This window comes from Callionymus lyra, chromosome 16 (assembly GCF_982586985.1).
Source record: "Callionymus lyra chromosome 16, fCalLyr1.hap1.1, whole genome shotgun sequence".
NCBI lineage: Eukaryota > Metazoa > Chordata > Actinopteri > Syngnathiformes > Callionymidae > Callionymus > Callionymus lyra.
The window spans coordinates 6,276,134-6,290,857 of NC_141833.1; the positions used below are offsets into that span (position 1 = coordinate 6,276,134).

The window sequence follows — 14,724 nt, forward strand, 5'->3', positions numbered from 1 at the left end:
AAGTTTGAGTTGCAGATTTTGAGCATCATTGGAAGGTTTACATGTATAAAGTATAACTTTAATTCATTCTCTAATTTTGAATCCATGTCAAAGATGTCATACACTGATACTCATATGTTAGCTGTCATGTGTTCTAGAAGAATTTGTTGATTAAATGTCACTGATATTTAGCTACAAACTGGATCATAGAAAGGGCTTCAATTCGTAAGTGTATTAGACACGTGTGTCAAACATTTGCGTCAAGTCATTTTATGTTGCCAACCGGATGGTGGGCACAAAATTAGAGTCATGTTCATGTGGAAGATCTAAGGTACCTGTCTTTAAGGTAGAGACTTTGAATGTCTCTCAAACTAAATTTGATGATGGCGTTTGTGATAATGTCTTTCCAGTATTCACCGACCATGATCGTATTTGCAAATAATATACATTTTGTTTTGACCACAACCTCGATTATTAAAATATTTGGTAGGTTTCGAGCTTGATGCTACTGGTATATGAGAGCAAATAGAATCCTCTCTCTGTTTTATAGGCTTATTAATCTTCTGTATTTGTATTTGAAATGTATTTCACAAGAAGACACACTTTGTTTTTTTTCCTCGAAGCACAAACTTCCACAAGATCCAAGAGTTTCTTCTCACCTGCTGTTTCCAGCTGAATTATTTACATTCATAAACCTTATCGTTCCTGCAAAAGACACCTGTTAAAAGTTGTGTTGACCTTGGTCAATGCATTTTACAATAATCTGAAAAGATTTGGATCTGTTGGTTTATACAATAAAGTTCTGGATAAGATGAAAGTAATGGAGAGCGTGAAGAAAATACAAAAAAAAGAAAACTGGAAATGGATGAATGATCGCAGCAGAGGACCAGGGCTTTTGTTTTTCTGCCTGCTGAGAATCCGCAAGCATTAAGAAGGTTTAGATGGCAAAGATAGAAGCTAGCACTGGGAATGGTGATTGCTGACAAGACAAGAAGAGATTCAGTGAAACTTTTAAAGGGAAGAGTGCAACACTATCAGATAAGTAGAAATACTGTTTCCATATCAGGAGTTTTTGATCAAGAGAATCTCACAAAAAGAACTAGAGCTGTATATATTTATTTTCTTAAGCTTGAAGTCGCTTCATGTCAAATTAAATTGTGACATATTTATAAATTTAATCAGATATCAATAGATTAATACAGGTTTGTCCAATGTCTTGACGGGGGTCCATTTGCTTCTGTTGATCAGTTTTCATCACTACATAGCAAAAGAATGTAAAATGACCCAAAAATAATGTACATTATCATTAATCAAATGGACTCAAAAAGTGATGACATTATGTTTCTTTATTTAGCAACTAGCTATTTATCTTTGTAGCTAATTATTGCTAACTGTTAACTTGTATGTGTCCAACTAGGAACGAGAGTTTGCTAGATTTGATTGAAATAGTTGATTTGCAGTTTTCTTTAGGTCAGATAGTCCTTTCCTCTGCATTTTGTGGACATAGAATAGACTGCACTTGTTAACTTCAAGCTTTATGTACTGTATTAGTGGAACTCTCTAGTAAGTTATCGTAGTTTAGGAAAGATGAGTTATTGGTTATACGAATGCTACAGAATTCTATTCATTGCCACTGGTTGAACGTCATATAAGTTATATATATATATAAGTTAAATCAAATACTTTATAAAATAAAATTATCAGTACATAAAATGAACAGAATAACATCTAAGAGAATCACCCTGTGATGTCGCTGTGATTTCTAGTTTTCTTTTCACTCTAATATTTGAGTTTGTTTTCCAGTCTTTGTTATTTGGATTTTTTTGGGTGAAAGGCTGATTTAAATCTCCCTTCCCTATCTTGGCCATCTAAACCAAAGTGTAACATCTGACTTTGACTCTTGACTTTACGAAAGATTTGTGAAGTTTTTAATAAACACAGATGATTTCATTGGTGGTCCTGGTGGTCTCTAAAACTGGGTTGCTTGGTGGAGTTAATCAAGTAATGAAAAATAAAAATAAATAAATGTTACATTATCACGTTAAAAAGGTAGTAGGTCCCTAAGTGTCTCGTAAAATATAGTGTGGACATATTTTTAAAAAGTGCATTCATGCTCCAAGCATCAGTTCAGGCGTCATAAAATGAAATGTTTGCCAACCATGTACCAGAAAGATTGATGTAGTGAAGCAGGAGAGCTCTTGTCTATTTTGGAGAGCAGGCTCTTCACCGTTGGAGCCAAACTAGCATTTTACATCACCATGAAGAGGTTCAAGAGAGAAGCAGAGAGAAAGTTCTAAAATAGTGGAGTCAGCCAAGAGAAGGAATGTGCCATTGATCTAAAAAGAAATTGGGGCACGTAGGTCATCTCGTCTAAAAAGAAGCAATTAACAGAATCTGGGGAAGCAAGGCGGGGAGATGTGATAAGTATCTGCTTGTCTCACAATTGCTTCTCGTTTCCATAACAACCCTGAAATGTCAAACTTTGCTCACATCGCAAATTCGGTGGTTCCTTTGTTTTGTTTTCCCATTGAAAAGTTATCGTTTTCTGCTCTGATTCAAAATACCTGTGGAGGTTTTTTTTTTCATTGTCTAAACAAGATAAATAACCTTCTGTACACTTATTTTGGACGGTATTTTCTGCACATGCTCTCCCACACATCAATTATGCTCAGTGTTTAGGCGTGTTTGGAAACGGTTTTCTTCAGATTAGGAGTCTCGTGAATCAAGACGATGAACAGAAATGGGTCTTGAGACGCTTCTGTTGACATGTAGGCGTTTACATTGACACTTTTTCCTCTTTCCATGTACGTGGTGCATGATGGGAGCACTGAGGCGCAGCGGGAGCATCCGAAGGCGTTGCGAGCTCAAGCAGAGAATATAGAGTAACTAATAATACCAGCACTCGCAGCATTTTAGTTGTCATAGCGATCCACAAATAGTGTCACCTGCCGGTTCCTTACATACGTGTCATAAAGTGTTAAAGACTTGAGTTGGAAATCCATTTAGAATACATGACAGAACACTTGAGTGTCCAGTTCGAAGGCTGCTATGCTCATTAGGCAGCAGAAGGCCTCCTGACACTTCTGAGATTCTGCATGGTTAGTTCAGGGCGGCGCTGCAGATGGGAATGCAAATGTCTCCTATGATGATTGGCACGAGCCGAGGCTTATCAGTGGCCAGCAAGGTTGCCTCTGATGGTTTCACAGCTTTATATCTGGTGTGAGCAAATGTTGACTGAGTAAACATTCACTGTCGTGTGTGTGTGTGTGTGTGTGTGTGTGTGTATGGATCAAACAAACACATCAGATGAGACCAGTTTTGTTCGACTGTTATGGGCTTATTTTCTAAAGGCTTTTGTTGAACACATTCAAGGTTCTCAAGCTGACTGAAGGATGACCTAATTATTTTTATTAATTTGCTCTCCTGGCATTCAACATTCCCACTGTACACTGTAGTATTTTTTTGTGAAATAAACACTAAAACAAATCTTTTAATGGACAAGTTTGAAAATTGAACAAATTAGAAGTTTAGTTTTCTAGTGTTTTTTTTTTGGTTGTACAATTAAGTGTTTTCTTTGTGTTAAAACGAATGTATACTATGCTCATAATCTACAGGAGTTTCGAAATCAAGCTGTACATGCCATAGTTGAAATTATTATTTTTTAGGGGACTAGTTGGTAGGCACTTATACTCTACTTCAAGGCTACACCCTAAGATTGAGTTGGATGTATTAAACCCAAAGTAAAGAGCAATTTATGTGAAAACTCGACTCTCCTGACTTACTTGCATGTTTCAAATGTTGAAGTCTTTTTCTCCAAGATGCAGTCTTTCATCATGATGATGTTTTAAAGTTCTAACTTCATAAAGTTCTCCCCTGTCGGAAATATTGGCGAACAAAAAGTTACGAGAGAGGAGTCCATTATGACGTAATAATGGTCTTCACTCCTTCTCTAGCCAGCTGTAATCACACCCCACTTTGTTTATACAACAAGACCCTTAGAGGTGGAGACTCCCGGGATTGCAGTGACAAACTTAAATGCTTAACCAATAACAGCAGAGTGGGTGTGGTTATGGTAAACAAGATTTAATCTCCATAAAAACAAAGTGTTTTCAGTGGGCGGGGCTTAAGCGCATTTTCTAATGTAAATATTTAAATGAAAAGAGAGTTTTGTACAGACGCATACTGATGAGTACAATAGAGAGAGAAATATTTAAGACGCACTTAAATCAACATATTAGTTGTCCTGATTAATTAAGTGATGCATTAAACTTTTTTCAATTCTATTCATGAACCTTCGATCCCTGAAATTGGACTTAAAAGATTGATTCTATAGAAAAAGGTTAAAATACAAATAGGAACTATGTTCTTCATCTTTAAAAGTATCTTACTACCAGTTAATGAACGAAACAAACAGTTTCTTCCCATTTTTTTGGCTTTACATCTGACTCCCACTCATTGTTTCTAAGGTGTATTAGACCGTAGGGATGGGTCAGCATTTGCGGGTGGACCTTTTGGATGATAAGAAAAGAAACAAATTGTTTTTTTTAAAAACACATTAATAGAAGGGTAGGTTCTGAGTGTTTATGCTGGGAGTCGCAAAGATTTTTTCTAAAAGGTCATAACTTGTTTCAGTTGGATGTTTGTTTTTGAGGACAGACACAAAAAGTTAATCCAGCAGATTTCCGATGAAGTATTATTCTCATGCTCAACTATTTTCTGATTTCATTTCACCATATCTGCAGGTTGCCTCTAATATAAATCACACAGTTTCACAGGCCGCTGTGAGTTCAGCCTGGAGGTCCGGAAAACAAACAAGTCGTAAATATTTACAAAAGGCCAATTATTTTGGTTCCACAAGGAATTTTCAGTTGGACGAGTTGAAATCACTCGTTATATAATCGGTTTGTTTTTTTTATGTTGAAATGATCAAAGTCCTTCTAACATTAAAAAAGTATGATGCTTTTAAGATGTATTTGAAAAGCTGGAAGAAGACGGATAGATGGATAGATGGATGGATAGATGGAGATATTGAGGGAAATGAGGATTTTATGCTAAAACTAGCTTACTATAAATGAAATGGCATTTCGTTCCTTTTACCTTTTAAAGGTCATTTAAAGGCTGTGTTTTGTTCACACAGACTTTCTTATACTTCATCCACTGGCGTGATTGAAGCACCATTAAGGCTGAAATGGAAATACTTTAATCATTAAAAGTTGGTGGCGCTGCCCAAATTGTAAAATATGGTCAAAAGTGAGAACTTTCGATGCTGACACCAGTACTTTAGTAGATACAGAATGTGAAAATCTTACTAAATTAATTTTATTGGGACGTTTTTATTAATTCATTTCACTTTTTTATTATTCCATTAAAAAATATACACATTTTAACGTCCAAAATAATGGGTTTTTATTCCAAATATTTCAAAGCCAATAAAAAATATATTTTAAGCATTGAAAAACAGCTGTGGTGAACAAATCGAGCCCCTCCATATGGATGAGATTATTGATTTCACCTGACCTAAAACGATAAACAATCAAATAAGTTCATGTTAAAATGTAATTTAAATGTATTCAAGAATGTTTCAGTTATTTGACATATAGATGAACATTTTAAAGTGCAACTAAAATGAGCCTCTGTTGTCAGTATGTGTCTGTTTGTACAAAACTATCTTTTAATACAAAATAAAACTATAACTCTGCGTTTTTCTGGAGATTAAATATAGTTTCCCATAACCACACCCACTCTGCTGTGATCGGCCAAGCATCATGGTCACTGCATGTCATCAATCCAGAAAGTCTCCACCTTCATGGACTTGTTGTACAAACAAAGCGGGGCGTGATTACAGCTGGCTGGAGGAGGAGTGAAGACCATTATTACATCATAATGGGCTTCACTCTCATAACTTCTCCTTCGTGCGTCAGAAAATATATTTTTCAAATGTTTAAATGGAAAAAATGTAACACTTCCTTTTGAAAAGTACCACTAGGGTAAAAAAGGTTTACACTTTTAACTTTAATGAAAGAGAATTCATTTATAGGTCCTTTGCTCTTATTTTTTCATCAATAGAAAAACCTTTTGTGAGATTTCGTACTACTGCACTGACCTCGTGGTATTTCACCGCCTCAGATCTGCCCACGTGTTTTCGATTTTCTCTACCCACCGCCACTATTTTCATTCGTGTGTCTCGCCTTAAAATAAAATCCTCTCTTTGTAAGCGCTGTAGGTTTTTCCAACAAAAATATCAACGACAGTTTAGTGAGAAGTGGGTCGGCAAGGTTGTGAAAAGAAACTTTGGGACATAAACCGATGGCGATGAGGACTGCAGGAAAAACCACGACATGATCTTGACACTAGAGCCTCGTGGAACAACGGGCAACACATTTACATCCGGGCACAGCGCTGCAGGGGACTTACTGTCATTTCCTATTCTCTGTCATGAAGGCATTTTATCCGGAAAGGACGTTTGATCTGCCTGACTTGAGGCTGGAAGTTTCAACTCACCCGCTGCCGTCTATTCTTGCTGTCTCTTGGTGTCTGAGTCCGACTGTCCTCTCTTTCGCCCTCTGCTCCCTCTATTCTCACCATAGGGGGGTTCTGAGATATCTCCTATTCGTCCCATTCATTGATTCATCAATCGTTTCCGCGCTCCATGACATCCGTTTAAAGTATTTCCTCATGGTAGTCCCACATGCTTTGACGCACATTTATTTAAAATACGACTTCCTTCCTCCTTTCCCTGAACTTCAAGCGTAACCTTTTGGTCACTCTCAAGGAACGGTGGGAACTCTGAAAAAAAGGGGTTGTTTTTAATCCGTCCGCCCACTTTGTTTGGCTGTATGGATTGGTTTCAGTCCCTAGAGCATGGCAAGTGTATCTGTTTACGTCAAACACTGACTGTGGTGGATCTACCCGACAGTTATTGATTCAGCAAAACTTCAAAGTAAAGCAACGCTTGTAAGAAACTCCCAGAGTTTAGGAAGAAAAACCGGGGTTACTGTCAACTCCCCTTTTAAGCCAGATGTTCAGGAAATAATGGTGCTTCATTGGGGGGAAAAGGCTGCCTAGGAGTTACAGCTCAGAGGATGTTCATAAGCGATGACAGGTTTGTGTGAGGGGGCGTCTTCAAATGAGTCATTTGTCATTTTACTTCAAGGCTTCTTTTCGGCACCAACTAAGCATGAGGGACACTTGGTCTCTTGTTTATGTTGTTGTTATACAAGTTTGTCCAGACACATTCCTCTTTTTGTGACCTTGTCTCAAAACAGTTTTTTTTTCTTTTTTACTCATATCACAGTTTTATTTATTGTTCTACCGCCACCAAGGACCCAGGAAGTAACACGATTATTGTGTTCATATTCTGACAGTTTTGGACGACTTTAAATGAATGGTTGGTTTTCTAGTTTTCTGTAGTTCCCTCTGGATTTAGAAATAATTTGATGTTTTTTATCATATACTTATTGGCTTTTATCTGCTGCTGCTCATGGGGTGACCAGAAAAAAAACTAAATAAAAAAGGTAAAATAACAAGAGATAGCATTAAAACACATTTTCTGTATATATATATATATATATATATATATATATTTAATAAACCATCATGACTCACAGTATAACTCAGCGGAGGTATGTGATGTCTCACCACTCCCTGCTACATTTTACTACACTTCTCCTAAAAATAATGTAAATATTATTGGCAAAGCTGATGCAATCTTACTAATAAAAATACTCGCTCTCATTCAGTCTGAACATCATGTCATGAATCATCGTAGTAGATATTCTGGATCAAATCATCAAGATTAAAATGTAAATGGCCCTTTCAAGTCATATTTTTTGACTAAAGATACAAGATTTGTAGATACAAACAAATAGCTTAAATGCTAACTCGACAAGCACATTTTATGATTTCACTCACATAACCAATAACGAATCCTAGTAGACTTTCGCTTCTCAAGCAGCTTCAAAATATATTTTGTGTTAAATCACACCATGGAAGCTGCTTATATAATCTCTCCCTTCAGCAATAAGAATGGATTGTGTAAATGGATGTCTTTATAATCATTTATGATGCAGGATGAAGTAGTGGTTTGCTGATTCAGCTCTGGTCTTTGTCCTCCTTTCTGTGTGGAGTTAGTATGTTCTCCTACATCAGACAGGTCAGCTGCTCAGGGTGTCCCCCACCATTGACCCGAGGTAGCTGGGAGTCACGCCGATAAGGGAATCAGCGGTAGAGAATTAATGAATGAGAACAACCAAGATATAGTTTTAGACCAAATGGAATTTAAAAATTAAATGAAGAAATGTTGGATTATTTGAATGTAATACAAACACCTATAGAAAATACACATTAGGGTTTAATCTTAAGCTTATCATATCCAATATTAACAAATGTTTTGCTCTATTGCTATTTGTCCTCATTATCAATTTTGTATCCAAATGTTTCGACCTGTCAATCTTGCAATGATAATATTTTTCCCTGATCATTTTCATATGCGGCACGATCTTATATGGGAGTTGAAAATCGTCGGCGATGCCAAGAGACTCGAGAGGAAAAAGTCATTAAGTCACTGCAGTCGAGATCGTCAGGTGCGAAGCCAGAGAAGTGTGATTATGGTTCTAGTGGTCATAATGAGTCTCATGTCCTCAGAACAGACTCCCACCTTCCCCCACACTTTCATGTATCCAGAGCTTTGTGAACCATCAGAGAAACATGCATCACAGCTGAACTGCCACGTGAGACACTGTAACACACTCCAGCCATGTAACCATGATGCGATTGCTGTGGTTTTCCTCGAGCCAGAAACATGTCATACATCATGATAAGAATGTAAACATACAATTGCATTCGTTCGTCTGGTGAGCACAGATAAACAACCCCGACTGTGTCGGAAGCGTCGACTCGTTGTAATTGATGGGCTCAGGGCGATGGTAGCTGCTGTTCATTTGACTGCAGCTTCACCCTTCAAGGCAACATTAGCAGTCAGGCATGAGGGGGTCGCTCCGTTGCACAGTCCCCACTATGTAAACAGGTAATGCTTTCTGCCGTCACTTACCTTAGGAACATTTAGAAACTGCATTTGAACATGAATTTAAAGTACACTCAACAATGTTGTTTACATTCTAAAATGCAGGTAGCATTAATTTGTATTTAACAGACTCATAATTTAATATGAGTGTCTTTTTATAACTGACCTATTCTTTTAGGTAAAAGCATCTCATTTGTTTTTGTTTAACTACAACAACTGTACATCCTTAACTATGCCTGATAATACTTGAAAAACAGCCTTTCAAAACCTTTACTAGACACTGTAATTCTTCGTTTGTCATTTACATTTTTGCTCTCAAACCAATAAAACTCATACTTAACATATTAATGGATTTGAATCCGAGGCACTGAGCTTTATTATGAACACAGCAATAAACCAGTCCCTGAGGTGGCAGGTCATAGAAAACCATCGTCAGCATACAATGAAATATACATGGTTTCCATTAACTGCATTTTACATTTAACTGGTTGAAATAAATACAGACTTTTTAAAATTGAAATTAAAATGTCCAGCTTCTATTTTTTATTTATTTGTAAGACAAGATCCCATGAGACAAATGAAAATGACACAAAGTGAAGCTGAAGTTTTGATGCTTATTCCTAAATAGCAGGGGGGGAGTCCTGTCTGTGGAGAAGTTCTGAATTTTGGTTGAACTGGTCTCAAACCCACTTAAAGTTAACACAGAAACCTTGCGAATAAACAACAAAACGACTAGAAAAAGGAAACACAAAGCAAATGCATAAATACCTTGTATAGGGCAAATAATGGTGATGATCCAAAATAAAGTGACCTGGTGAAACTACGTTAAGCCTCCAAAGCCTTGAGTTCAATACATCAGTAATTATAAATTATTATATTAAATATGTTTTTACAGAATAATCTGTAAACAAAAATATTTGTATGAACAAGTGATATGTTACTCATTTCATTATCTCTACATATATTATGTTAAATACAGTTTTTTTTATATTCATCAAAAAGCCATTGAATTTTTGGTTAAGTCTGTTTATAGCACGTAGTTGGTTTAAATGTGAGGATAATACAAATTGCATAACTTCTATTGTTTCTTGCTAAAGAGGCCAGAACTCTCTGTCGTGATAACGGCTGCCGTCTCAAACTGCTAGATGGGATTAAATTAGCCGGATGTTTGGTCGGTGCTGCGTCGCAGCACGTTGAATGGTTGGAGGATAATGAGGAGAGTGCAGCGTCTCCGAGAAGTGCTGATCTCATATAACCATTGTGTTGTTGGCGAATGTGTCGATCTGCATTATCATGAGAGACAATAACAGCAAGAGCCCGGGAGACTGCCAGCTGGAAGTTAAATGATGAGAAACTCCACTGATTGCTGAGGAAACACCTTTGGGACTAGTTAGAATCCCAAAGGTTTCTTTTCACCCTGATAAGGTTATTGGTTTTCCTAATGTTTGTTTAATCCATTTATCTCCCTGGTCTTCCACATGTACGCGTGATTAATGGTTGCAGGTGTAGCAGAGGTTTCCCCAGCGCTCCAACTCTGTGACTGTCTTGAAGCTACCAGGCAACGTTATGATCCAACTCTCACTGCAATTGCTATTGATTTCTCTGGCCAGGGTTGTTTGTTGCACTGGAGCAAAATTGCTACACGTTATTTCATTTCAGTATATCGATTCAGAGTGTTGAAACACACATTGATTCAAGCTTTATGAAGTCACCTAGAGGTGCAAACATGCCCGTTATAAACCGCTCTAACTGTATTGGGCGTTTTGTTTTCGTCTCTTCCAGGAATCTTGGAAAATCTGGTCTCCGGGTCTCCTGTCTGGGTCTTGGTGAGTAACATTGAAAACTGTGTTTTTTAAAAAGCGGATTTGTTTAACTGACTTTCCATTGTCTCAACTTGTTTTATTGATTTATGTGTATGAGCACTAGTTCATGTAATTGGAACAGAAGCATAATCTGTGAGTCAATGTGGAGGTTGATAGAATGTATACAAAACAAATAATTTAATAATAGCATAAGAAGGTATGTAAGTAAATTAATAAAGCAATTATGATACATATGAAATATAACTGGAAATTAAATGTATTAACATATATGTAAACATTAAATTAATCAAATATATATTTCAAATGAAGAAGGAAAACAAAAATATATATATGGGAATAAATAAAAATAAATAAAGGGTTCCAACAGTACATGAATAAAATGATCATTATGAATAATTTCTCGCTTGTCTTCTGTCTGCTTTTTATTTTGGCTTTGGCCCGAGGTTCCTCCTCCATTCATCTTGTGTGAGGCATCATACAAAGAAAGTTGAGATGAAGCTCACAAAAACAAGAAGAAGCATTAGATAGAAATAAGCCCGTAGCAATGACAACCAGATAGACAAGATTAAGTATGGCGAGCGCGTGAAAATGCATCAATTAATCTGGACGCCCCGGGTCTGATATGCGTATCCATGTATTTGAAGGCACATTTGGGACCAACAGAGAGACGAATGCTTCGGTGGCGACTGCAGAGTGCTGAGAAAATCTTCACAAACTGTTTGGATTTGGCACTGCTTGCTAAAAGGAAATCCTTCTGGTTGTCTGAGCTGCTTGAGCAAACTGCATGAATTAGCGTCGAAGTTTTGATGCACCAGAACTTTATTTATATAACAAAAGCATACAATTAACGGCAACAAAAGACATATGTGCAGCGTTCTGGTGCCTGAAAAGACAATTAAAAAAATATGTTTTGTTATTTATTTCGCTACTTTTGTCACAATACTGACAATATTGAGGTGGGTTTGAACTGATATAGTTTAGTTTTTGTCCTTTTATCTGATTGAAGGTTTTATCTCAGAATAGTTTTCTAGTGAACTTGCGTATAAATTGATGAGTCAGAAAGATAAATATGAACACTCATCCTGATAATCCACAAGATTATAGTTTTCAGGCCAAATTATAATAGTCTCTTATTGACACATTTAAATTCATGAATAATCAACGCCCTAAAAATGTGAAATAAATGTCAAATGAGGTGCCAGAGTCAGAAGTAGTTCATGAGTGTTGTTGAAGTAGTATTTAGTAAAAAATATGTTTTTTTTTTACATTTTTTCGATTTAGCTAAAGACACCTGATAAATTTGGACTATTCGTAAAAACAAAATCATGATCTGTGCCCGATGTTCTGGTTGTCAATATTTGTGTCAATGTGCTTTTCTTATAGAATAAAAAATGGGTTTATGACTTGTATATTCCACACAAAGGTGTCACAGGTGGGATGGCTTACCCATGGATTCTGATTAGTTTAAGGGGAAGAGATAATCATTAAAATCCAAAAGATATTTGAAGAAAAATTGTAAGTTCAATGACGTCCAAGGGTTCACTTCCCAAGATATTTATTTTTAACTTTAAGAAATGGCATCAGAAGTGAGATGGCAAGATAAGCCTTTTTGAAGAGTGACAGTCTTGCTGTTGTATATAAAGGCGTCATGGATAGTTAAAGTAGAACATCTTAGTACAAGTCTATAAACTCCAAAATCCTTCTTTTAAAGTGGTATATTCTACAGTATTTTGAGTATAATCAATGTCGTTGTTTGCACAATATACAGGTTGAGTTTAAGATCTAGCTCTTTACTTGTTTTTATTTGAACGTAGGTTTTATTGCGGGTTACTTTGCAGTTTCTTTGGGTTCCCTGTTGTAAAGCCTCCAAAACCAGATGGTAAAATAATTCTGTAGCAATCAAACAAAGGGGATATAAAAACATTTTTATTGTTGTTTTGTTCTTGTACTCTAATAAAAAGAAAGGCTCTGGCTACCTTGAGAAAATAAATGTTAAACCATAGTCAAATCTCTGTTGCTGCGTAATGGAAAAGGAGTCGTATTATAAGCTCAATACCATATTCCCCATATACACATATGTGTGTGTAAATCCGAAACTCTGAGGACAAGGACGCGAAGAAGAAATACTACCCTCGTTATGAATGTTTGTTGATAGGCTGCGTTTGTGCCGCTACTTATCACCGCTCCTTTTAGCTTTGACAGATGACAGGTGTCTGTGGCTAGACGCACAAACCTATTCAAGGCTCAAAAATACTGTGGCAATAAAGAAAGAGTATTAGCTCTAATACAATGTCGCTCCAAAGAAGAGACAGAAATCCTTTTCAAGCTCACAGCAGAATTGGGCTCACACATGCTGATATTCAAATGTGGGAATGAAAATGGGGAAAATGAAAGTGCTCTCTCTTATGTGACAGGTGCAGTAAAATGTGTTGTCTCAGAGTCTAACATTAAAATGAAATTGAGTTTCTCACAATACCCCTGCAGGCCGAGGTCTTTCAATCTGAGCCCACACCAAACCTGTTACTGCACTTTTGTCTCCACTGTAAAAGGTTTAATGACATTATAATCTTACTATGCATCAACACCACGTCCTTCATTTGACTTGATGATTGTAAAATATGACCAGCAGCACTAGTTAACTTCATGTTAGTCTGACCGCTCTCATCCTTAACAGTTTTGACCTTGTGAAAATCACATTTGGGATGAACATCAACACCGGTCTGGCTGCTTGGAATGTCATTAAATAAATCATTATATCATTATATATTGTAGCTGTTTTGTGACCGACTATACGCAGTTGCACAATATAACCACCAGAAGGTTCTGTCCCCATTCAAACACCTTCTAAATTCAATATAACCGATACACTGCGTAATTTAATTCACTGTTTTTATTGGGTTATAAGGCACACTTAAGATGCTTTATTTCTAACAAAAATCAATAGTGCGCCTTATTATTATGGGTAACATGCTCAACGACACCATAGGTTCTCATCTGAGTCCCACATCACATGACTTGAACACTCATGCCTCAATGGTCAGCAGTAGCTGCCGTGACTTGCAGGAAATTAACTCTCGGGAAAAGGAGAAGAAAAAAAAATGCTTAAAGAGTTATTGATTTTTCTAATCGGTGATTATTTGTTATCTGTCTAATCGTTTACACTTGTTGAAGTTGACACATCTACTAATTACTGTACTGGATCTTTTAAAGCTGAGTTAGTTCATGCATTAAATCTTTCTCTCTCTTTTAATTATGAAAAAATAACTTTCCTGACTCACTCAAATGTTTCAAATATTGAAGTCTTCCTCTCCAAGTGGCAGGGACCATGTTTTGATGTTATTACTTTATAAAAGTCTTCCCCGTCTGAAATCCTGGCGAGCAAGAGGTTACAAGAGCAGATACCATTATGACGTAATAATGGCTAGACTACTCCTCCAGCCAGCTGTATTCACCCCTGCTTTGTTTATACAACGAGTCAATTGGAGTCGGAGCTTAAACACATTTTCTGATGTAAATATTTCAATGAAAAGAGAGTTTTGTACAAACAGACACATACTGATGACTACAATAGAGATCTAAGATCCATTTAAGAGACACTTAAATCAACACATTAGTTGCCCTTTAATATAAACTATTTTAAATTGTACAAAAGATGCATAAAGAGCCAGCTAAGAGTCACATATATTCCTCCTTAAAGACATGTAAAACCCAAATTCATGTTGTAATATTGCAATAACTAGAACGTTGACATTTATTTAAATTATCTACATTCCAAGCAATTCTTGTTCTTTGAAAAAAGAACCCAGTCTCACAGCATCACACTTGCTTTGGGTATTAGCCTTTAATGCACCGTCTGCAGCTCCCTCTCTTCGTCTTCTCTGGGCACATCCACATTTATTT

The 14,724-nt window shown here is 36.6% G+C and overlaps 1 protein-coding gene across 3 annotated transcripts in view; it reads left to right on the forward strand.

Moving 5' to 3' along the window:
• The window catches only part of kcnab1b (potassium voltage-gated channel subfamily A regulatory beta subunit 1b), a 48,603-nt gene that overhangs the window by 11,902 nt on the left and 21,977 nt on the right, over positions 1 to 14,724 (forward strand). For all 3 annotated transcript variants that reach the window (XM_087810516.1, XM_087810517.1, XM_087810515.1), the window contains exon 3: positions 10,784 to 10,827. In XM_087810516.1, the coding sequence (XP_087666642.1) occupies positions 10,784 to 10,827 (44 nt within the window). The remainder of the gene's footprint in view (positions 1 to 10,783; positions 10,828 to 14,724) is intronic.